Source organism: Anomalospiza imberbis, chromosome 1 (assembly GCF_031753505.1).
Source record: "Anomalospiza imberbis isolate Cuckoo-Finch-1a 21T00152 chromosome 1, ASM3175350v1, whole genome shotgun sequence".
NCBI classification, from domain to species: Eukaryota; Metazoa; Chordata; class Aves; order Passeriformes; family Viduidae; genus Anomalospiza; species Anomalospiza imberbis.
This window is the reverse complement of record NC_089681.1, coordinates 61,543,530-61,568,627: the sequence shown is the minus strand read 5'-3', so window position 1 is coordinate 61,568,627 and position 25,098 is coordinate 61,543,530. Positions and strand designations below refer to the sequence as shown.

General features: G+C 39.4%; 2 protein-coding genes and 1 long non-coding RNA gene across 3 annotated transcripts in view; all 3 read left to right on the top strand.

Annotated features, from left to right (window-relative positions):
- Positions 1-9,541, top strand: part of TMEFF1 (transmembrane protein with EGF like and two follistatin like domains 1) — a 113,336-nt gene extending 103,795 nt beyond the window's left edge. The window contains exons 8-10 of the mRNA XM_068194739.1: positions 1,841-1,964; positions 6,474-6,632; positions 8,317-9,541. Coding sequence (XP_068050840.1) covers positions 1,841-1,964; positions 6,474-6,632; positions 8,317-8,401 — 368 coding nt within the window. The 3' untranslated portion in view covers positions 8,402-9,541. The remainder of the gene's footprint in view (positions 1-1,840; positions 1,965-6,473; positions 6,633-8,316) is intronic.
- Positions 9,542-9,690: 149 nt separating this feature from the next.
- On the top strand, positions 9,691-24,844 carry CAVIN4 (caveolae associated protein 4). Its single transcript, XM_068194754.1, has 2 exons — positions 9,691-10,470; positions 22,724-24,844. The coding sequence occupies exons 1-2, from the start codon at positions 10,060-10,062 to the stop codon at positions 23,384-23,386; spliced, it is 1,074 nt and encodes a 357-aa protein (XP_068050855.1). The 5' UTR covers positions 9,691-10,059; the 3' UTR covers positions 23,387-24,844.
- On the top strand, positions 13,219-18,605 carry LOC137476449 (uncharacterized). Its single transcript, XR_011000382.1, has 2 exons — positions 13,219-13,821; positions 17,825-18,605. It is a non-coding gene; the product is annotated as an uncharacterized lncRNA (long non-coding RNA).
- Positions 24,845-25,098: the final 254 nt, after the last annotated feature.

Genomic DNA, 25,098 nt, shown 5'->3' with positions numbered 1-25,098 from the left:
TATCAGTACATGTATTAAAACCAGATATGGTGCAGCTCTCTGAACATACTAACATAATTGTCTGTAGCTCATTTTAAGGTTTGATTGGGACCAGATATGACAGTAATTAAATTCTTGGAAAAGGAGGGAGTTGATAGTTTTGGATGAGACATCCCCACTTTTCTCCTCTTACACATGTCACCACATAGTCTATTCCATCAGTGCAGTGGTGGGCACACTGTCAGTATTAGTCAATGTTCTTTCTTTGTGTCAAGCCCTCTGTATCTTCAAAACAGCCTGAATTAACAGGCTTCCTTACATCTAAAACCTCTAATACAGGGTTGGGGATTTTTCTCCAGAACCAAATTAAAATACATTCTAGACATTTCAGAAAAAACCTAAAACAGCAACATATCTCTCTTTTTGTCTTGTAAAAATACATTCTCTTTCTTGATGGTTTGATTTCAAATACCTCCAATTGTATGAGATTTCTTCTTCACACTCCCTTTTGCTTTATAGTCTTTTATTTGTGAAGCTATAGTCTATTGCCATGGAAATGAACACAATAACTACTCTCACATCTTAGAATCCCTGTTCATTATGAAATATCAACTTCTGTCTTTAGGACTTTTTTACCAAAAAATTTTGGGGGGAAAATGATTGAAAATGAACACAGCTTTGGGTAGTTTTGGTAACACGACAGAAGCATGAAAGATGTTGGGGCAGAAGGCACTGCCTTCCTGTGCTGGGCTGAGCTGGACAGTAATTAAGTGCCCACCAACTGCTTGCTCTATCCCAGCTTCCCTCAGGACAATGGAAGAGAGAATCAGGAAAGCACACATGAGAAAAACTCATTGGTGAAGCTAAGGAGGTTTAAGAAGCAAAGTGGGGGAGAAAAAGAGGAAGAAAACCCAAGAGATGCAAAAGCTATCACTCACAATATCCCATCAGCAGACTGATGGCCAGCCAACCTCTGAGCAACTGCCACCTTGGAAATACCAAAACTATCATTTTTATTGTTGAGCAGGATGTCATATTGTGTGAGGTGCTCCTGTGGCCAGTTTGGGTCAGCTGTCCTGGCTGTGTCCCCTCCCAGGCCTTGTCCTCTCTGTCTTCTTGCTGAGGGGAGATGCAGAGTGAGAAGTAGAGGAAGTTTGATGCTGTGTGAGTTCCCTTCAACAATAGCTGAAACAGTGTTGTGTTACTACTATTATTTCAACCAGAAATCAAAACCACAGCACTCCAACAGCTGCTGTGAAGGAGGTTAACTCCATCCCAGCCAAAACCAGCACACCTCCCAAAGGAATGGATATTCTAGACACATTTTTAAACTCTCTCTCCATAAAAATGTTTCTCTGAAGAAGACTGCTATTGAAGTGTGTTTGATTTTAACTTTAACCACCAGTGGTACCAATCAGATCTGGGCTGTAACAAGTGGTTTTCTACCCAGTAATCATAAAATGTGGTTCAACATCTTTGTAATCCTTTTTAGAGGGTTCTTTTTCATCTGTTTACACACGGGAGAGAGCTCTCTGTATCTATGGATTAACTCTTTGCCCCAGTGCCACTTACAAAGCCTCTGCTGATCTTCCTGCTTTGGTTTGTTTCTGTCATGAACATTTTTCTCCTTTTTGAGAAACCTGATGTAAAAAGCATATTTAGAGGTCTCTGAGGATAATTTTCCAGTGCAGTACCTTCTAGCAAATCTCTGTAGGTGCCTCTGAAACTTCCCCCTTAAGCCTCTATTATTCTCTATTCCTTTATTCACTGCAAGTTTTTAAGGATATGTTATTCTTGGTTGAGGGTTTTAAATTAACATCATAGACCCATGTATAATTGTTTATGTATATTTCTTTTCAAGATGCCAGTGATCAAAGAGAAGACATTTACATTGGAAACCACATACCTTGTTCAGAAAGCTTCAATGGTTACTGTATACATGGAAAATGTGAGTTCATTTATTCCACTCAGAAGGCTTCCTGCCGGTAAGTCCTTCATGTCTCCAAAATCTGATTGAAATCACTGTAAAGCTTAATCCAAAGGCTCTCTAGACATAAGGACACCATGTGTCACTTTGTGATATCTAAGCAGTGGCACAGGAGGAGTATCCCTGTGCTGTGGGCAGCACCCAGCTGCTCCAGTCAGGAGGGAGATAGTGCTCAGAGGAGAGGCTCGGTCAGTCAGGTACATCAGAACCTGAATCCCTCCCAGGAGTGTAGCCCCAGCATTGTATTCTTATTTTCAGCTGCTAAATCATATCCAGAGCTAAAACACCAAGCAAAACAGAAACACATTAAAAAGGTCTTTGCCTTGCATGGCTTCTCTCTGTAACTGCTCTTTCCTCACTGACCCCTCAGCCTGTTCTTACACTATCAGTATATTTTATTGTTCCTGTCGTAAACTCTTTCTAGAGAATCAATACCTTATTTTTAACATTTATTGCCCTTTTCACAATAATAGGCTTCATCTAGAGAATAAAAAATTGCAAAATATTCTTTAGCCCACACCTTTTCTCTACAGTGTAAACTAGCAAGTAACTCAGAACACTCAGTGTTAAGTCCTTCAGTGTTTTCCAGAATATATGAATGTTCCTTAGCTCCCGGATGATTTTTTTCCTTTACATTTCACCAATCAAATTCTGCATATTTGTTTTCCTCCAAAATTTTTTTATTATTATTATGGTTCTTGCTATTATTATTATTATTATTATTATTATTATTAAGTTGTTTATAGCAAAAGGCCATTTTGCAATAAGATGCAGTGCACTACTTATTAGGAGGTTTCACTCCTGAGCTTTTATCTTGCAAGCTTGTACTTTCAGATTTATGTGGCTGAAACTGCCATAACTCTTCGCTTTCCTTAGCTTTTGAAACTTCAGCTGTAAATCCATTGGATGCTTTCATATTTTCTCCCTTGATCTTTATTGATTGATGATATTTAGGTGGTTTTTGCACTGCTAAGATTTAAGGGTTTCCAGGCAGATCAGAGAGCAGGAAGCCCAAATGGCAGAGGCAGTATTGTTGTCAATTTAAGCACTTGAAAGCTTCTATTATTTCTTCTACCATGCAAGAATCTTTCTTGTTCATTTTCAGCTTTCCAATAGGACTGTTTTGGTGTTCTTTTTGTCTGGAACCAAGAGAACTCAACATGGTTTTGCTTCTTTTGGGAAACTGGGTACATCCCCAACATCATCTCGATGGGCTTTAGGCAACACTATCCGATTACAGTATTATTTGGATCTAGAACTGTATTTAACACAATTTATAATGTATTTGCCTTCAAAATGTTTAAAGTAGCAGTATTTCAAGGAAAACATTCCTGTCTGAATTAACTAATTTTTATTCCCTCAGAATTTTCTTCTGGAAGGTGCTAATGTTATAGTAATTTATCAATTTATGATTCAGTGTAAATTCAATCTTTTAAATACTTATTTTTACTCCAGTAAGTATTGGATAGGCAATGTTTTGATAGATCTAATTAATGTACCATCCTTTTAAATTCTATTTTATAGTTACATTCACTTTTACTAGCTTCAGCTATGTTTTTAAACATTCTCAGCACTGAGTCTAGCACAACAAAAGTCACATGGTTACAGTCCAGAATTTGTGACTATCAGTTCTTGACCCTGAGTATCAGATCTCCTTTGGATTTTTCTTGGCTATTAAAATACTGATGGTCTCATGCTTTATGCATGTTTCTTACTGGAGCAGAGTTATTAAGCAAACAAATAGTTTATAACAGACATCAATCCACCGTAGTAATCATGTACCTCTATCAGAGAAAAAAATTCTCTCTTTCTCCAGCAAGGAAAATATAATGATGAATGCTAAGGGCAAACTGTTATTTTCAAATGCTTTCAGTTCTCATAGACATCTAGCATATACATTGTTTAATTTGGTCCTCATTTCCTGGTAGCGATGTATGTGAGGTATCAGATGACCTATAAAACTGCAGAAAATACTTGTGCAGAGCAAACTCTGAGTTCTGCTTTCACTGAGGGCAATGAATCTCCTTGCTTATTGTACAGCAGCCCTCCAGGACTGCCAGCAGGCAGTGGGGAGGAAGGTTTTGTAGCAGTCAGTTGCACAGTATTGAGTTTAGCAGCCTTTGCACAGATGGAATCAGGTCTGTCTCCTGCTGCCCTCCTTGTGCAGTGCAGTTCTGCCCTGTCCTTACAGCAGTCTGCGTCAAGGACACACAGTCCAGCCCTTTAAAAAGAAATCTAAACTTATTTATGCTAAATCAATTAATTGACTAATCAGCTTATTTTGATAAATCCTTGCTGACCTCTATTGATCTTGCTATTATACTAATGCTATATTATCTTGTTATATATTTATGCAGCAGAATGTTTTAAAATCTGTTCTACTAGCTTAAGGTAGAAAACTAGTGACTACTACTTCATCCTGCCATAATGTAATTCTTAATGCAAGCACTTTTTCTCCTGAATCTGCATTCCGTATTTCTCAGGAATAATTTCTTGTCATTTCAGTGTTTCTGAGGAAACATATTTGAATTCTTTGTGCCTCCTCTTCCTTGTTTTGTCTTTTCTGCATTAAAGCAGTTCTCACATTGATAATACTTCATCTGCTACTTTCTTTAATGAAAACAAAAGCAAAGTAGCAATAGAATTTAAGTCCTCTTTACTAACAAGGGGACCTCTTTCTGTGTCTTCTTGCATGATTACCAGTGTGGTCACCATCCTCCTTCTTCTTGTATGCTTATACAAAGTTCTCTTTATTCCCTTCCTGGCTACCACTGGGCACACTCACACCACATGGAGGGCTTTCTTTAACAAGTCTTACCCGAATTTAGTTCATGCCTGAACCAAAACTCCTTACACAGCACCTCATGGCTGGAGAAAGTAGAGTCACAAGATTATGAACATGTAAACCCCAACTATTATCCCTGCATGCAGAGGGGGATTAGGAGTTGCATTAGCGTTTGTAAAAAGGTCTTTGGTGTAATTATTTTGTTGCTCCAAACAGAATTAATGCCTACCCTAGCACAAAGCTTTTGAATGGATGAGTCTGATTTTGTGTTTCATTCGGGCATGTCAGATCCAGTTTACCAAAGGATTGTTGCTCTGCCTGCATGTGAGTATTTCTTCTCCAGCTGTAGAGCTGGAGGCCAATTGTATGATTCAGTTGTCCATAGTGATTGATGCATTTGTGTCAGTCGATTCTAAAGGACAGCTGTACTAGGAACTTGCTCAGGGTTCTAAGTGGTGGCCTTTGACTCTGAAGACTTCATCTTGGTGCTTTGGGTGGCTCTTGCCTTTTCTTGTGCCTCAGCCTCTTTTGCCTTGAGACATGAATTGTTCCAGTGTGTGTTTGCTCTGACACATCTTGCATTGCCTGAACACGTCACTGCTCAGGAACAGCCTCTGCTGAGCTTCTCATTGAGCTAAATGCTGCTTTGGTCAGGCAAGTTACGATTTAGAGAGGTGTTTCTCTTCTGCTTCCACCTATTTCTCCCCCACCCCATGAAAATTATTTTGGATTCTTCCTTGAACTTGTATCGCTCTGTTCTTTTGAGAGTTTTAAAGTTCTTCTAAAAGTTTCAATGCCTTCTGATGTTTACATATTTCTACTAAACTTTCTCATACTGTTCATATAAATAATGATTGTTTTACATTCTTCTTTGTGAGTGGAGAGAATTGATAGACTGTTGGTTTGACCAGTGTGGTTGGAGAGGTGGCAGTTTCACCCTCCAATCCACTGTCACTTTTGCTATTGTATATATAGTGGAGTCAGAAAATAAAGTTTTCTTTTTTGGGTTTTTTTCTTTCCTTTTACATCTAGCCTGCTTGTGTGAGTTATTTTGTGTCATAGTGTAACAAACTCTCACTGAAACAGTTGTGAGCCATTGGGTTTTCTAAGCTGACCTCCATCGAATTCTGCTCAGCCACAAGGCAGGAAGGGGTTTGGTTCTGGTCTTGTCCAGAAGATTTTGCAAGATAGCATTTCTCTAGGTTGCAGCTTGAAAAGGGGGTCTTCATTTCTCAAGGTATATTTTCAATACATATTTTTCCCTTCCTCTTTGTCACTTCTGTCCCATATTGACAATGGAGCTGAATGAGTTGCGCTCTCTCTGTGCTTCATGAGCATGATTCTTGCATTTAATTTAGCCTTGTCTATTTGTCTTCCAAGTGTCTTCTTGTTCCACCCAGTTGCTACACTCTTCCTAAATATTGTACCAATATAATTATGACCCACTTATTTCTTTTGACAAATGAGGGTCTTTCCCACGCTGGTGTGTTTTCAAGGGGCCACTAGTAACCTTATCCAGAAAAAGCAGAGCGTATCTACTTGCTCTGTCTCTTCTCTTGCCACACAGATCCAAAGTATTCCCTAACCCAAGCATTATCACATATGCACCTTCTTATGAGCTCTTTCTCAGCTGGAGTCACCTTGGATTTCTCATTTCATCTGCAAAATGACTGGGGTGCTGTCAAATTACAGATTCCATTAAATATTCCTTTTCTTTTTCAGGTGTGAATCAGGATATACTGGACAGCACTGTGAAAAGACAGACTTTAGTATTCTTTATGTTGTCCCAAGTAGACAAAAGCTTACGCATGTCCTTATTGCAGCAATAATTGGAGCTGTACAGATTGCCATTATAGTTGCAATTGTCATGTGCATAACCAGGTAGGTAAAGACAAAAACAGTGAAAAATTACACATTGTATGGATATACTTTTTCTGTATTTAATTATATGATGTCCAACATTTTATTTGCTTACTATCCACTTAAAAACTACCAAATGACTGAAGCAGGATAATTATGTAACATCCTGTCTGCCCTTTGTTTCGTTGGTCACAAAAGACAGATTTGTCTGAATTTAGAAACCACCAGTAACCACTCTGAATCTCCAGACCAAATACACAGCAGAACAGATCAGCCTTGAAACAAATCCAAGAGTTAAGCTACTGTCTTATACCTTCACTGGACTTATTTAGGGATTGCTGAAATTTTGCGGAACCTATGATCCCCAGCTACCACCCAGTGAAACCAGAGAGACTGACAAGATGCTGTTCCCTGTGGCACCACTGTAAATGGTGTTACACAGAGAAAGAAGTACCCCTTACACCATATACACTTTCTGAAAATTACTATGCAACTTAGTCCCATTATTAGACACTCACTGTAAGAACCTGTTTTGTGAAACTTAAAGACACACAAGCACAGAGTTCAGGTTTCTGGGTTGTCTCAAGTTCTCACCCTGTGTAAAAACTCAGCTGAGAGCCATGGGTTCTTTTTGATGACAAGGCATTTAGTTCTAGGATTTGAACCAAACAAAACACTGAGGTCAAAGACCTCAGATAGATAAAGGATGACTTTGTTACATTATAGGTGCATGAAGTATTTAAGTCTTACACTTGGGCATCTGTGCCACAGTTTGACTGTTCCTCCTCAAGTTGTACTTCACTTTTTCAGCTCCACTTACATTGGGCCATAAAACTTTCTGCTACTGTATTAGTTTAAGGCTTCCAAAACTCAGTGATGTAGAGGGACACCCTGTGAATGAACAACACAGGCCTTTTTCCCCGTATCCCTTGTAAAGTTCAACCTAACAGGCACTTGCACATGTATAAAACATCACCTGCACATGTAAAAGAGTTACTTGGCTCATGCAGTTGATGCCATTCCCTTTTTCACTCAACATCCTGCTGGCCAAAGCAGTGGTGTGGAAGGCTATGGTTCAGCTCCTCTTTCAGCCTCTGTATGATCATTCCCCAGCTCTCAGTCTCTCACGTCTTGCTGCATCCCAGCAGGACTGCTCCATCATTCACTGCCTTGGCTGAGTAAGTGCCATTCCATTGAGGATTGCTGGCTTTTTTGAATCCTTTTAGCTGTGTGTCTGGTCCCAAGAAAGGGACCACCAGAGTCTCCCCACGGAGAGACCTGGGTGGGCTCTGTCTCATGGGCTGCAGTGAGCAGCAAGGCACCTGGAGGTCCAGCACTTCAAAAGGCTGATTGATCCAGTCTCACCATCCACTGAGTTTTAAATATGAAATATGTATAAAGTAAAGCTAATGCAATCATTCCCTATGGAACGTGTTTGCTGGATCAAGGCTGAATGATGTAGCACCTTGCTGGTTTCAGTCTCAAGGTCAAGCAGGGCTCCCTTCTGCATGATCTGGGGTCCTACAGACATTCCCAGATAACAGTTCAGAACTGAACAGCAGGAGTGTCCCACTTGTCAGCACAGATCATAGACTCCTTGCTATTAAGTACAGAAAATTAAGTCAATGTGTGATTGTTAGGCTTAATTATAGGTGGCATATATAAAATCAGCCCTCCTTTCCTATTTCTCTCTTTTTTTTAACAGAAAATGCCCCAAAAATAATAGAGGACGTCGGCAGAAGCAAAACCTAGGTCATTTTACTTCAGATACATCATCCAGAATGGTTTAACTTAGCGCTTTTTATACCTACATTGACCATGTGATGTACATTTTTATTATATCTTTTTTTAAAGAATGGAAATATTTATTTCAGAGGCCTTATTTTTGAACATTTTTAGTGTCACAATGTTGGTCTGTATTCTGAAAGCATCAGCTCTAACAGCTATGGACTGTTTTAGTATCTTTACTTTTATGTTTTTGAATACAGTAGTTCATTTTCTGTATCTGTATCACATGGTTATATAATAGACTTGTGCTTTATCCATGGAATGTAATATTTTTGGGAACACAGATTTATTCCAACAATGGTTGTAGACTTAAAAAACCCCAACAAAACAACAAAATAAGTCCACATTACCTAACAAACAAGGCATGAACTAAAGGTAAAAATGTTTACAGCTTACTTTTCTTATGAGGAACTAGAAAACACTGTGTTAAATACCGTAGATATTTAAATGTTTTTGGAAGTTAGTAACTGATTTTTTAGACACTGCCTATCGCATGACCTGTGAAGCTGTGTGCTGTGTGTAGTTGTAATATATTTATAAAATGTGTGGGCTGGGTCTAAGCACTGCCATCTTCAGAAATAATTCCAACATTTTATTTTTAAAGATGAAAATTATAAATTTCATAATTTGGGAAGTTACCTGGTAGAACAGATGGCACAGGTCCAAAAGAAGTAGGTCTTAGTAGATTTAGGTATTGTAAAAATTGGTGTTGAATAATTGAACACAAATAATTGGAATAAAGCCTACTTTATCACTGTTAAAACTGTTTTAATACTTCTTAAACTTTTTTAAAGAAAATACATGTTTTAACACCTACAATACAGATTGTATCGTGTTTGTGATTAAAATTTAAAAAAAAATAAAAGTGAATTAATTACTAGTGCTCTTGTATAGAGTATTTTCAAGAGCTAAAGAGGTCCATCCAAATTAGTCTACTGGTCATAGTTATATTAATAGACTGTTAGTTGTTGTTTGAAAGATCCCAAGATAAAGTGTGAATAGGATGTGTTCAGCTGTTTTAACATGTAGTGTAGGCTTTCAGAATTTTGCATGTAGGATTTAATAATTTGTTCAATAAAAAAAAAAATGCTTTCAACATTTTGAACTGGAAAAGCATGTCACAATACAATGTTTTCACTATATTGCCTCTGGTTTAGTGTGTTTATTTGCTACCCCATGGGGTAATTGCAGCAAGCTGAAGACCTGAAGTTGTTTTGCTGGAAAAGAAACAGCCATGCTAATTTTCCTGACCGCTTTTTGAATTCCCTCAGAGGAAAGCACTCCAGTAACATGAAAACAAAAGTAGATCTTTTAAAATATGCAAGTTTGCTTTCCTGCTTAATTAGCAAGTTACTTAACTTTCCTGGATTAACACTAATAACTTCATCAGTACAGAAGCGTGACCCTTTAAACGTATGTTCCTTTCCAGATATTGCTTCCTAATTTTAGGGGTTTCATGTTGCTGAAAGTATCTGAGCAATCATGTGTGGATATTTTGTAGTCAGAAGTATTTGACCAAGCTCCAGGAGCGGCGTTTCACGCCCTACTTTGAGCATCGCCGGAGCCAGCTGTCGCCCTGGCTCCCTGCAACAGCGCCAGAATCGTTCTGGCAGGATCTCCGAAACTTCGCCTCCCTCCAACCTGGCTGAAGGCAGGCAGAATGGATCGCCGTGAAATCACCTCAGAAGCTGACAAAACGCACCAAAATCGTCTCTCCAGTGTCATCGAGGAGGAGGAAGAGCAAGATGCGGCTTACACGATTGTGACAGTCCTGGACAAAGTGGCCAACATTGTTGACAGCGTGCAGGCAAGCCAGAAAAGGATAGAGGAGAAGCACAGGGAGATGGAAAATGCCATCAAGACCATCCAGATTGACATGTTAAAGCTTGCCCAGGCTCATGGCAATACAGGCTTCACGGTGAACAAGTTACTGCAGAAAACCCGCAAAGTCAGCTCCACCATGAAGGAGGTGCGGGCGCGCGTGGAGAGGCAGAGCACCAGCGTGCGGAAGGTGGAAGCAAAACAGGAGGAGATGCTGAGAAAAAACAAATTCCGGGTCGTGATCTATCAGGTAACCATAAACCTAATTTATTGTGGTATTGTGGCCTTGCCACCTCCTCGGTAACTTCTGGTAGGTGTTGGCTAACGAAGCAAAAGGTGCATTCTGTCCAACACAGGAGTTATTTTATGCTTTCTTTAACACTGATCTGTGCTCCCCAGTGCCTTTCAGCGTGAACCTACTGGCAGCAGCACACAGGGTCTATTATTAGTGTTGGTAGGTTTCTGAGCCAGTCATGTAAGATTAACTGCAGATCAGCAAGGACTATTTGCTGCCTCTCTGAAGGGTAATATGAGGCAGGCCGTGTAAATCTTGTCATACAAACCATGCCTGACATTCATCTCTGTTATTTTTTTCACCGTATTAGGTAGAAGTGCAAACAGCAAAAGTGTTTTCAGGCTCCCTGAAATGCAGACTTTCTTCTAACAGTAATTTCAAAGCATGTCTTGTTTGACTTGCAGCATTGCCCAGGCTTTCATACTGCTGACAAATTGGGACTTTTTTCATTGTCTCAGTCTATAGCAGTATATGTACAAACTGAGGCTCAGACCCACAAACCCTTCATGACAACAAATGCTCCCTTGCGTGATCTAGCTTGGAAATGGTTTAACATACCACTGCTCTTTCAATCGCAGTGGGTAAGGAAATCATATATTTTCTTTCACTGACCTTATTCTAGGATATTCATTATACATTAAAATAATTGTATTTGAAGAGAAGTTTCATGAAACAGCATGGTATCACTTGCATCTGTACAAACAGTACAGACTGCTCTGGGGTCTTGTCAATGAGTCCTGTGAAACACATTTGGTCTGATCCTGCCTTTGCTGGAACTTCCCAGCTTCCCAGGTCAGTAGAAAGTAAGAGTGTTTGCTATTTTGCCGGAAGCATAGTTGCTCCTTTTTTACCAGCAAGTTGCTAAAGCGTCTTTCAAATGAGTTGTATTCCTCATTAGGCGTTCTTGAAAATACCACCCCTCATGAGTAATACAATGCACCTCCATCCCTCTTTTACACTCTGATCTTGCATCTGTTTGTACATAAATGACATCATTTGCAATGAATGGAGCTGTGTGTTTCACTGAGTTTATTCACCACGGTGAACAGCTGACAAATTCTTCATAACCTAGCTTTCTTAAATAGTTCATTTTCCACTACTGGGAAAAAATAGCTGGAAAAAAAAAAAGAGAAAATGCTGAAGGTAGGGAATATTACCTCTTTAATGTTATGTTAGTACCATATACAGCCAAATTGTGCCTCCCAGATTTTCTGACTGAATGACTTACTATGGTTGTTCAGTAGAAAGTACAGGCCAAATCTGTCCTATTATTATCATTATTGCAAGCTGCATCATCATAATGGAATAGAAAACAGGCACTTTCACTTTTTGCTTGCAAATCATTTCCTAGCTAAAGGTAATAAATCTCTGTGACTACCCTGGCTAATGACATAATGCCATTTCATTGATGGACCTTTACCATAATGACTGCAGCAGAATCAATGCTTTGAAAATATTTTTTCATAAAACAGTATTCATTACATGATGTAAATTTTTCTGCTAGCAAGGCATGAGCTGTTGTTTATTAAAAAATATAATAAAATATGGTCAAAATGCATTTACATGCAGGTGAAAAGAACAGCCATTGGTATTTTCAGGTATTTCATACAAAAGGTGGCTCACCCACTGTGTGTTTTCCCAAAGATACACACCTTCAGTAGGAGTTTATGATCTCTCTGCTGGTTTTGCTGGACAAGAATGACCTGCACCCTATTCTGTATGTTTAGTTCTTAGGTGGTACTTTTCAGGAAGGGAAACAGCATTTTTTCCTGTCTTTCTGGTTTCCTCTTCCTAGAGTGGTTTAGAACTGTCAGTGAGAATATGAATGACTCCTTCCTTAACTTCCATCCCTTTTGTAAGGTAGATTGAACAACCTTTTCCTACTTGCACGGAGGAGAGGCAGATATGTGGATCCCTCTAGGATCTGCCATTTAACACTTTTCTGGAGAGGGATAATTGCAGCACTGCACGAAACCTGGAACAGTCTAAGTAGGCAAGAGCGCATTGCAACTTTAAGGCACAGGTATGCTAGGTATGAAAGGTCTCTTTCACACAACTGCAGTGATTTTCACACTGCTGATTTGCACCAGGTTAGGCGCACTGCTGCAGTGCCAAGACCTGAATGACTGGAGCTTGGCTAGGATGAGTGGGAGTCTGTTAATAGCTACAGAACCAGCGTACTCCCTGTGCTATACGTTAAAAATGGATATAACCAAGTTGTTTACTCTGTGGCTGTGATTGACTGCTCTTCTGCAGAGAGGTGGATTTTTTCTGATGAACTATTTGGAACATTGTGATGGGGCCAATGACCCGTGTGTTGCTGGCATGGAATCTTTACACGGGCAAGCACATGTGGGTTTTAGCTTTAACTTTTGCCAGAACATCAGTGTATGAAGAAAAAAGAAATGCCAATTAAATACTAAAGATTTCCTTTCAAGTGGGTAGCTTTGATCTTATCATTGATGGAGGGAGTAGGCAGGTTGAAAAGGATCATTGGCTGAAGGAGATTGTCCCAAGAGATCTCAGCAATGATGAAAGGAGTTGGCAATATCCTCACATTAAAAAAAGACAAAGTGATCATCCTTGAGCAGAGCGATTAGGGAATTGAGAGCATTCATTTTTAGAAGGCCATGTGGTTGAGGATGAGATTCGGTAGCAGGCAGCTCTCCTCCCTAGGCTGACTGCATGATTAAAAAAGCCACGTTACTTCAGACTTTCTAGTGAAGTCTTTGACCTTGGACTGCTATGTTCCCTGAGACTATAGTAGAGAATAAAAAGGATGTTGTAGGTTGTGCGGGTCACTGCTCATTTCTGTTCAGGTTAGTTTGAATAACCAGCTGTAAAAGCTGTCATTTTTCTGAAGTCAAAGAGCATTTAACAGTTTAAATAATTCTGACTATATTATTCAGAAATTAAAGGGGATTTTTTTTTACCCCGAATGAATTGGTTTCATTTGCTTTTCTGCATGTTCTGCAAGTCCTATTTAAATGGAACTGTATAGGCACCAGAAAGTCCATGCTACTGTTACTGGGTTTTCTGTCTATTATTACTTCACATAAACACCATAAATGAGTAGCTACTTCCTATGAAGTGACACATGCATTTGTTTCACTCACTGCTGTCTGACATTAAAATTAGTGGATGTGTCATAAACCAAGATTATGGCTTGACTGGCCTACACATAGGGTTACAACTGATTTGTTTGGCCTGTGGTTGCTCCACTGCACACACCAGGAGAGGCTCACAGAAGCAGCCTTGTGTATGCCTCTGATATTATGCATAAATAATAAATAAGTTAAAATGTATGTGTCTTGTCTTGTCCACTGACATTCTGTGGTTATAACAACTAGGACAGTAAGAATGGTGAGATCAAGATGGGGATAATAATCTGGAAACCTGAGGTGGAAGCACCTTCATCTGAAAGGGCAGTAGAAATCAGGGCATCAGGAGCTCAGGAGATTGCCATTAATTTGGTACCATTTGGGCATAAGAATGACAGGCTCAAAAATGGTCCTGCAGAACAAAATCCTTAGTAGAATGAAGTTAAATAGCTCACCCAGAGCAGACTGTGCTAGGTGGCTCATATTTGATCACTTTTCTGTTTTGCAGAAACACAGGAGGTCTTATCCTTTCTCATACTTATGTACCTGGTATCTTACCTCATAACAGATAGTCTAGAAAAACAACAGGTGGCAGTGCATTGTGTTGAAATGAGAAGCGAAGCTTGTAATGGGTTTCTGAAAGTGTGTTTCTGTCTTTGTCAACTGTGTAATATCTCCCTTGAAAATCTTGATACAGAAAAGGTGTGATACTAAAAAAATGTGCTCAAAAGTAGAAGCTGTCAGTTCATAGAAAGAAATATAGACAAGAAACCAAATTATTTTTACAGCTGGAATAATGTTAATTTTAGTGTACATGGTGCTAATTCCTGTACTTTAAGTTCTGATCTGAAACCATAAATGGATGTCTTCAGTCCTGAAGACAACAGGGTCTGGACAAAACTGCCTTCTAGAACTCATGGGAAGAGAGGAAACCCAAATTGTTATTAAAGTGCAGCCTGAAAACTTAATGGGGAAAAAAATAGTGTGAATTGACTGACTACCTCTGAACGCAGAACACTGGCCTCAGCAGCCCAGCAACACAGGACCTTTGTTGGAGTCTTGTGGCAGAAACTCTAAAAATATTTTTACAGCTGGGATAGATAATTGCCTTTGCTGAGAAAACAGAGAATAAAATAAACCCAATTATTGTGTCAGAGAGTGTCACGAGAGCCCTTTGTTTGCATTGTCGAGCTCGGTGCTCCAGTTCAAAGTGCAGGGCTGGCCCCATGCTGTGCAGCAGCCACTCATGGAGAAGCTATCAACCAGCTAAAGAAAAACTTTGTTCCTAGTGACATGTTTTCAAGGAATGAGGAGAAAGAAAAAGTTTTAAAAGTTATAAAAAACAGACACTGGGCTGCTTCTGTGTTCCTAAAATGAAATCGTTTGCATATTTCACAGGACTTTGTCCATACAAGCTGGACTCAACACCATTGGATCTGGTGCCCCCAGAACTGTTTCTTTGGGATGATCCTCACAAGGGGACAGGCTGTCCTCTTTGCAGAGCTGCCATTGATTTTTCTCCACCTATTAGCACTGTGGTGGAAACATCTGATCTTAATTTACATTTGCACTGGATGCAGCTGTTCAGGGCTTCCCTTGGGGTTGCCCTGCAAGTCAGCAGAGAAGTGCAGTTACAACATGAGCCTTCTGTGTCGTGCCTCTTGTCCACGGTCCTAGAGGCTGCTCGGAATTGCCACCAGGAGCTGTGGCTGGCTGCTGTGGGCATATGCATATCTGAGAATGGAATCACAGAATCACTTAGATTGGAAAATTCCTCTTGAGATCATCAAATCCAGCTGTTCAGCTAAACCCTCCATTCCTGAGGCAGAGATTTGGGAATGGACTTGACTGGGGACATGCAGCTGGGATTCATGTTCTCAACACTACTGAAGATAGCTGAACCTTGCAATTATTCCCTTACTACAGGAAAAAAGTTGATCAAAACAGCACAGGAGTGGAGATGAGGAATATGTGAAGTCACAAACAGTACATTTAGGATCTGGGACAGGACTCATCTTGCCAGGCATTAATTAGACATCAGTAACAAAGATGTTTGTACATTTGGCCTGTATATTCCATTTCAAGTTGAGAGAAGTGTGTGGAACCTGATTCTCCCAACCTGTTGTAGACATCTACTCCTGGTTACAGCTCCTACTTTACAAGTATCTGCTCTCCCCATATAGTTAAAATGTTGTCCAGAAATGAGTTCATATGGAGTTCTCACTTGTACTTGAGAACTCTTCCCTTGCCTAGCTGACTTGTAGGAGCAGTCACCATGTGATGGATGAATGAATGAATGAACCAAAACATTACCAATTTTTTTTCCCCATCACACCTTGTGATGCTTTTTTCCCTTCACTTGCAAGAGGCTTCTAGAAAAGTTGGAAATGAGGAATTTCACCAGTTTGATTGCAAGCCTGCAAACTGACCTGCAGAGCTATTCCCTGGTCTAGTTCCATGAAGCAATAGCAGAGCAGAGAAAGTGTGAAGCTTTTGTTTTCCCCTGAAGCTGCAGTCGTTCTTTTTATGCAGCATGTGGTAGTCTGGAGCCAAGGGCTTCTCCACCGATGTGGTGTAACTGGGAACTGGATGCTCATTGACTGCTGCAAGCCACAGACAATGATAATGAATGAGATGAGTTCCTTTGTAATCATTGTATGCTGGTGGCTGTATTAATGAATTTCTGTCAGAATTTAAATAAAAGGGATGTGTATTAGACTTCACAAAAGAGAAATGAGAGGAGTTGATTGTTCCAAATTGGTTTTCCATTGTGTAAAAATCATTCTAAATGCAGCAACTGCACTTAGCCATAAAGTCTTATATGCTGAAGTGTTTACCTGATAAAATTTCTTAGGTGGCCTTTTAAAATAATCCTGTTTCCCTTTCATCTGAGCAGTTTTTTGGCCTGCTGTCAGAGATTCTGAAATGACATATTTGCAGAAGAAATGAGGGGATCACTTGAGATTTATAAAGTTTCACTCTTAACTATTAGAATATGAGTAAAAGTACTGAATTATTTGTAATTAGTTATTCATCAGTGGTTTCATGTTGATTTAGAGTGCAATTACAAGGAGGTGTTTTAATGATTTACCTTGGCTACCAGTCTGAATAACAAATCATTCATCCAACATGCAAATTTCTAAGATTTTTTTAAAACATTGTGGCAATGCAGTTTCCTGCCCATAAGCTGCCCATCATTTGCATCACCAGTTGTCATAGACACAGCAGCAATGCCAGAGGAGGCGCTGGATAGCTTTTGACCATTTTGTTGCTTCATGCTCTGCTTCAGAATTGTCAGGTGATCACCAGTCAGTCCCATCTGTGCTTGTGTTAATCATCACCTGCACTTTTCGTGTCATACACCCCAAGGCTGAAAGATCATTTGCTGTGACCTTTTCCCTATGCAACACAATGACTCCAAGTTATGGAGTTTCATCAGTCCCTCCTCCTTACTTATGCTGTGAGCAGTCTCTTTAAGACCATTTTGAGTCTTGATTTTATATATATAGTACATAAGTATATATATATATATATATATATATATACATATATGTCATTTTAGATATATAAAAATGAATTATTTATTTAGTAATTCTGATTTTCTGAGTTTTTTTTAATTTTAAAAAGCTTTGTTCTGCTAAAGTGTTGATTGAAATTAGGTAATAGTTGAAAGCTGATAACTGTTGCCTTTATTAAAGCTGTTTAGTTACATTTTCAAGCTATTTGGAAAGAGAGCACAAAACCAGTTTATAGCATTTTTTGCAAATATTTATGTGTAATACCTTTTTTCCTCTCTGCCAATTTTGGAAGCCCAGTCTGAGTTTTGAAATACAAAGCTTTGAATACATATACCAAAAAACACAAAAGGACAAGGGATGTAAAGCTCTTGAACTGGCTGCATTCATTAAAATGCCCTCATTTTTTTTTCTTTTCAACTGACATAATAAAATTATTGCTGAAATTCTCATTAAAAATGTTCATGAACTTAAGTAAAGGCTAAGTATTGTTTTACAGTGATATTATGTCGCTGCTTCGCTTAGCAAATGAAGTGAACTCTAAATGAAAAACACACATCTTCTTAAGGAAAATAAAAGTATTGCTGCTATTAATTATTGATCCCATCTGTGGTCCCAAAGAGTGGAAATTTAGCTAGTAACTTTGCGAGGGAATCTTTTCAACAACCCTTTTTTCTTTTCCCAGCCTGGCAGTCCTTGCTGAAGGCATGTCATTCTTCCAGCAGCCCCCTTTGCCTCCCTAGTGGAGCAGTAAGGGAAGGCTGCTTTTAGAGCCAGCCTGATCTTTGCCAAAGCACCACAGCTGCAAAATACCTGCTAAACAATTTGCTCTGCCATTTCCCCCTTTCTCTTCCCAGAGAAGAGAAGAGCCTGACTGTGCAGGCAGGGTTATCAAGCAGGCACATCCTGAAACAGCCTCTTTTCTCCTGCACGTTTCAATTATCTGAGCATTGCCACCTTGAGAGTCTCATAGGGTTGATTAGAGGCACTGCCACATTTAAGATTATTTACCTACTGGTCTTAAGGTTTCAGCACGGTGGAAAAGTCAATGTGTTTCCCTTTGCATGGTTCAAGAGCAGGTGCGTTAGCCTTCCTTCATAAATGCTTTACTACAGCCTATGGGAAAAAAAATCCTACTGCTTTGATCCCTTCTTTGTGGTTAGAAGACGCCCGCAGTGCCTGCAGACTGGTCACTCTTCCCTCCCATGGGTGCTGATCAGCCAGAATTTTGGCAGCTGATGGAAAGCTTGAAGAGCAAAAGGAGGGTTTGAAAGACATAGTCTATGTCCCCTTGAATTTTTTTTAATTGTGAATGAAATTGAAATGAAAGCAGGGGTGAAAATGCCAGTGATGGAGTCAGAGTTTGTTAGGTTTCAATGCCATGGTAGTCTCCTTCATCAAAGCTGAGGGTTATTTATATGTTTATTTTGTATTCAGCCAGGCCCTTGAGAACTCAAAATTCTTTGGCTAGGAATATTTGAGAGGTTAAATACTAAAAAAATAGGAAAGAATAAAGTTCAGTTTAAGATGCTTTCTTAGCAAACTTGCCATGCCAGGGGCTTCACCAGCCACTCCTGAATTGTTCAGTTGTTCAGTTATGGTGTTATATCTCTATGTTTTGTATGCTAAAGTTTTTCCTTAAGCAGTGGATCTAACTACCCTGCAGCTACAACTGCAAAGGTCTCCAGGATTTTCCCTTACCATTCAACCAATGCTTTCAGTCCCTTCTTTGCTACCACAAAACCTGAAGTCTTTTTCCTTTCAGGCTTCATGTCCTTCCAGACACAAGCATTTCTCCAAAACATTTCCAGTTTCAACACACCATCTAATCTGACTCCTTTCTCCCCTCCCTCCTCCTACACCCATTCATAACACACAACCTCTTCTCAGCCCCCTTGTCCCCTGTCAACGTTCAGCTCTACAAGCCAGGTACCTGAGCCATGATATGCTTGCTCAGAACAGATGTCAGCTTGTGGGGACAGACATAATGACTCAGAACACAAACAGTGTTCTTCTCTTCTGGCAGAAGAGCACTTACTTCTTTGTGTCAGAACCCAGCTCCATTCTCTAATTGGTGGAAAATGCCCGAATGTTTCTGTGTTAGTGGAGGGGCCATGTAAGGGTGAGAAGGTGGGAGATGCATAATACAAGCATATGTGTTACACTTCTTGTGCAAATTGAATACAGCTTCCAAATCAAACACTTTCATGACAGATTTACCAATGTTTTTCTTGGAAGAGAAAGAAAAGATATTGTTCTGTTTGAAAGGTCTGTTTCCAGTATGCTCAGTAGTGGATAACTTTTCAGGAGATTATGGCCAATGAGCAATTATGGCAAACAAACACACCGGGACCAGTGTGAGCACCCTCTGCAGGTGGTCCTTCTAGGAGGAGTGATGAAAAGGAAGGGGAATGCTCAGCTTCCACTGATTTGTTTTCTGATTCTGGCCTGTGCATATCTTTGTGGCTTGCCAGTAGATAAGGCAAGCAGAGTACATGTCCTATGTATTAATCGATAGACAGTCCCTATGACTGCATGCCTCTTTCCTCAAGAAATCATGTTAAAAATAATTGACTGCTTGGTATAATATTTTACTGTGAAATAATCTCCAGTCCTCATTTTAGACCCTCCCTTACCTCCCTTGAGTGGTGGTGGTTGGTTCTTCCTAGCAAAATGCTTAAGCAGATTTTTAACAAAAAGCTTGAAAGCAGCAGCATCAATGGCTCAACTCCCTTCTCACCCTCCCCAAAGATTGGACTGCCCAGTCCTGCTATTCCCAGTCCCATCTGCTTTACAGACAAGGAGAAAGCTCTCACCCAATTCAGGACTTTGTTCTGTGCTGCTGAAATCAGTAGGTGTTTGGTCTTTTGGTTTTAGTGAGCTTACAAAGGAGCTGGTAGCTATATGCTTTGACTCTGTCTGTTTTCCTCTTGGTATTAAAGTTTCTTGTACCTGCCTTAGGAAGGATGAGCTCCTCTCTTCTCTCTGCCCCACAGATAACTAATGATAAGAAGAAATGAGTTAGGAGCAGGAGAGAGAGAAATGAAGCAGATGAAAAAACTCACCTACTGAGCCTAAATCACTGAATTTTTATTCTGAAACCTTCCTAACATGCTAGACAGGGTTACTAATACTTTCCACTTCGGTAACATTCAGAAATCTTGAGAAGGGATAGAAACTCACACTAATGTTTTGCCTTGCTACATTTGATTCTGCAAGATGTGTGCAGAGACCAAGGAAAATAAGAAAATCAAAGATTTGGCGAAGTTCATGCTGAGAGTCTGTAGGAGAATGAAAATGTTTCTCAGGATCTGCATGCAGCTCTAGTTTCTGTGTCTCATCTACAAGATCTTCATCTCACATGTTCTTGTTCATAACTTTTGATTTTAACATGTGTAAAAAAGCTAAAGTGCTCTCTTCTGTAGCTAACAGACTAAAGGTAAACAGAATAAAAATCTGGCAGTTGACAGAAAACTACAGACAAATTCTTCTTCCAGAGGAAGACAAATATTGCAGAGAAAATAGTGTCTCTGCCTTCCCTCCCTTTAAAAAATAATCTTCATATGAAAGGCGTATTCCTCTCCCCATATTGTATTCATCTCTGTATGTACTGAAATTTCAGAACATTCATTCTGGAAATATTTTTGTTACCATTTCAGCTGAAGGAATGGGGTATAATTTAAAAACTTTGAGGAATTGCTATCCAGCTGTGTTTTTAGTTAATTTTCAGGAAAAAAGAGATTATGTTTATGTGTAGAAGTCTTTATATAATTAATGTTAATTTGCACATTAATGAAGATTATTAGCAAAGCATTGTAGTTTTGTTCCTGCTGATTTTGACAGATGAGTTGAACAACATTCTGCTGTAATCAATGTAACATAATTTGTCCCTATTTTTTCTAAGCATTAACAACTATTTTACTAGAAGGTTTTTATTGAAGCCAAGGCATGATGAGAGACTCTTAAGTGGGCTTTATCTGTCAAATAGCTCAATGTATGTTATTTTATGTATTGCTAGCACTCAGTAAAATAACATGACTCACTACTAATGAGTCACTGTAAAAAATGACAGACATCTTTTTGGCTGGAAAGAGGTTCACAGCAAAATATCCAGTTAGCCTTACTTGCTATTCATGGGTTCACAGCTTCAATATCTCTCCTATTGTCTACATTAGGATGATAATACTAAGGGTAGAGTCCTGACACTGCCATGCCTCAGAAATCAGCTGAAGTAGTTAGTACTAATGAGAAACAGCTTAGACAAGTGTCATACAGCTGTTGTACATGCAGCTGTTTGCACCCCAAAGAGCTGCTCCTCCTGGGAGAAGAGCACAGGCACGTGCATGGAAAAAGCTGGTAGGGAAGAAGGGGGTGGCATTGTCTATCTTGTACCCCTCCTACAAGTTAGTTTTTCTGCTCTGCATGCACTGCACTTCTAGACAGAGGTAACTCACTGACACTGAGCCACAAATTTGTACTGTCCACACAGATCAGGGAAACAGCATTCTTAGGAGATTCTCCCTGTTCAGATAAATCCTTCATTGCCATAAACTTTTTTCCCATTTTTTTTCTCTCAGATGTCCTTAACCATAAGCTCATTCTTGGTAAGTTTTTTGCTTACTGTGGACAGTTTTTGAAAGTCTTCCATGTTTTTGAGCTTTGAGCCTCCAGCAATTTTTCTTTGGAGAGGCTGCATGAATTCCTAGGGCTAAAATATCTAGGATAGTCACCATTTCCAAGCATGCTGCTGATACACATTAGATATGTCATATAAATATATAATTCCGCATTCTCAAACAGGCCACCAAATTCACCACAGGAGACAGAGGTGGTTGCTCAGGAATATCATTCATTTCCAGATGGAACAAATCATGTTCACCTCAGTGATGGTGCAGGTGCTGAATGAATTGTGTATTACCAAATAACAAGTAACATCTCCCTGCTTTAGTGATTTGTCCCCTGGTGCAGCCAGCACATGTAAGTCAATATGTTGGGGGTCATTCTCTTCTGGGCAGCAACAGCAGTGTTTGCTAAGTTGCAAACAGTCAAAAATGCACAATTGTCTTGGTAATAGTAATAAACTGAAGCTACTCATATTATTGAGGCATTCGCTTGGACAGTGCACAGCTGATGCCAGCCCAAGAGCCTTTTTTGTCTACAGTGTCTGCTTTTATTGGTGAGGAATGATGGATCTAGCTCCGATCCAGAGACACAGATAAGCTCAAAAACAAACAAACAAACAAAATTAAAAAAACCCAACCAAAACAAAACAACAACACCTAGACAAGTCTGGTCTGAAAACCATTAGAGGCCAGGACTCATAGAACCATTGCATTAATCAATTTCAGGTAGAACCACAGTGAAAAGAATTCTTTAATCAGGGATATAATATCTTTAGAGAACTTGGCACAGATTTCTTTTGCCATTTGTGTTCTGCATAGATTGAGTACGATGGTACAAGCCTACCTTACTTTGTTACAGTATTATATTTCAGTTAGCACTAATAAACTGCAAGCCAACCAAAAAAAAAAAAAAAAAAGCTTGAACCACCAACTTTTTGAAACACACTTGACGCTCTGCTTTTATTCACAGGAGGAAACTGAGTGTCCTTCATCTCTCTCTGTTATCAAAGAGATGACAGCAGGTGAAACAATAGAGGATGATTTCTTCCCACCTGATGATCTGTCTTCTGATGAAGAATATTATATCGAAGAAAGCAAAGCAACCAAGTTCAAGAAATCGGGCATGAGGCGCATTGATGACATCAAAAAGGCATTTTCAAGGGAAAATATCCAAAAGACAAGACAAAATTTTGGCAAGAAGGTAAACAGGCTTCAAACTAGGATAGTAACCCCTGAGAGGAGAGAGAGGATCAGGCAGTCAGGAGAGAGACTGAGACAATCTGGGATAAGGATCAAGAAAACCATTTCACAAGCTGCTCCAACAAAGGAGACATTCAAGATCCATAAAAAAAGTAAAGAACGAACAGGAGCTGAAGGTCAGGAGGGGATCCAGGAAGCCAGTGTACACATCACCTCTGAGCTCCCAGCAGCAGAGCCCTTCACTGAAGAAATCTCTTACACAGAAGTGATCACGAAGGTAAAGAAAGACAAGAATAGTGCAACAAAAGGTGCTTCCCAGTCAACAGAAATAGGGGTGACTATCCCAGAAGTTGTCCTTAAGCAGGAAAGAAAAGAAGGAGGAGGAGGAGGTGATGATGACGTCCCTTTGCTAGACTTAAAGCAATCAGTATAAGGAGTCAATGAGCACATACCCCATACTGTCCTCACTGAGCAAGAGAGAACACAGTATGTACTCACTCAGCTTTAGAAAAATGTGTGAATTTTTGTTATATCACAAACTGTGCTGGTGTTGTTCTGCCATCCACATAGATGTCTGTAGTGTTGTCTTCCTGACAGAAGTCAAGCCATGCAAACTGAATGAAGGGATGAAGGGGCTCCCCCTTCTGTCTCGCTGTGTGCTGATAGCCATCGTTAACCCAAATGGAACACACAATGTCAAAGGGAGATGGGAATATGCTGCATTTCCAAGATTGATTTAGCAGTCACTTTACAGCCTAATCACTCTCATCATTTCATGTACAACAGTATAAAATTTATTTCCATTATGTTATACCAACTCATCTAATCAGAAAACAATAGCAAAGCTATTACTTTGTATTAGCAAAAGGAAGAACTATGAAAAATGTCGTTTAGCTGTACAAGTATTATCACTTAAGGACCCTCACAGAAAAAGCAGGAAGAGCATATTCCTGCTTTACCCATGGCATAAAAAAACACGGCAGGAATTACAGAGTTTCGAGTAAATTGTGTTTTTTCTTAGTGGAAAAGAGAAACTCCTGAAATAACTACAGGTTATTTCCAGACTTCTGGAATAGGAAGGTTCATTGTAAGTAAGCAATGCATTTTGTGCATTTATGGAGTAAGAATAAAAAAGAAGTCACATTAAAAACGGAATAGCAGGAGGAAAAAGGGAGGAGGTACCGTACTCATGTTTTAGAAAGAGGAGATTGTGAGAAAGGCGATGATATGAAGCAGTAAAAGTGGAATAAGATGAATGTGTAGGTTCTGGATAAATTGAGAGAAAAAATAGAATATTATAACTACAGTTTTCTTGAGATCTTTTAGAAAACTATTACTCTTTAGAGAGGATCATAGGGTTTATGAGCATAACTGACCAGACAAGGGAATTGTTTTGTTTTCCACCCTCTGTGTTTTTTCCGAGCTTCACTGCAATTAAAATCTATTCTACAAAGTCACAGATGTACAGGGCCAATCCATAACCCAATTCTTTTTTTCCTATCATCATCATTATTGACCAGTCACGGCCTCAGGGATTATGAGACAGACACCCTTTGGACTTTGGAATGCTGTTTATTTGCAACTCTCAGGAGCCAGTGCCCTGACATCAGATATGTTTGTAAACATGACTGCTACGCTGACATGGGTGCAGAACTGTATTGCTCTCTTAATTCTTAAATGGAGTTGCCTTCAAAGCACTTATCTAAAGCAATGTTAGTCATTACTATCTGTGTGAAGCTTGTACAATACTGCCAAAAGCTGTATGATTGTATTTAATATCTCGGGTTCATTTTAACAGAAGAGCATAACTTGGTTATCTATATACATTGTTTGAAGACTTCCAGCTAATTGTTAATCTATCATTCAAATATAACTAGTTTGATTTCAAGTATTCTGCCTGCCATTTCTTTTATTTAGATTGGTGTACATCCCACTTGAAGTGAAACAACTTTAGCAATAGTAACTAGGGAACACTGGTTGGGGAAGGTCAATGTTTTACTGTATCAGTGACATTTCAAATCAAATTAATGTTGTCAGATTGGGAGCAGCAACTCCACTGAGTGGAAGGGCAGGATAGAGCAAAAGAAAGAGATGGGGAAAGGAACACATTTCTATCAATAGCAAATTGTTCATCTCCACTCCACT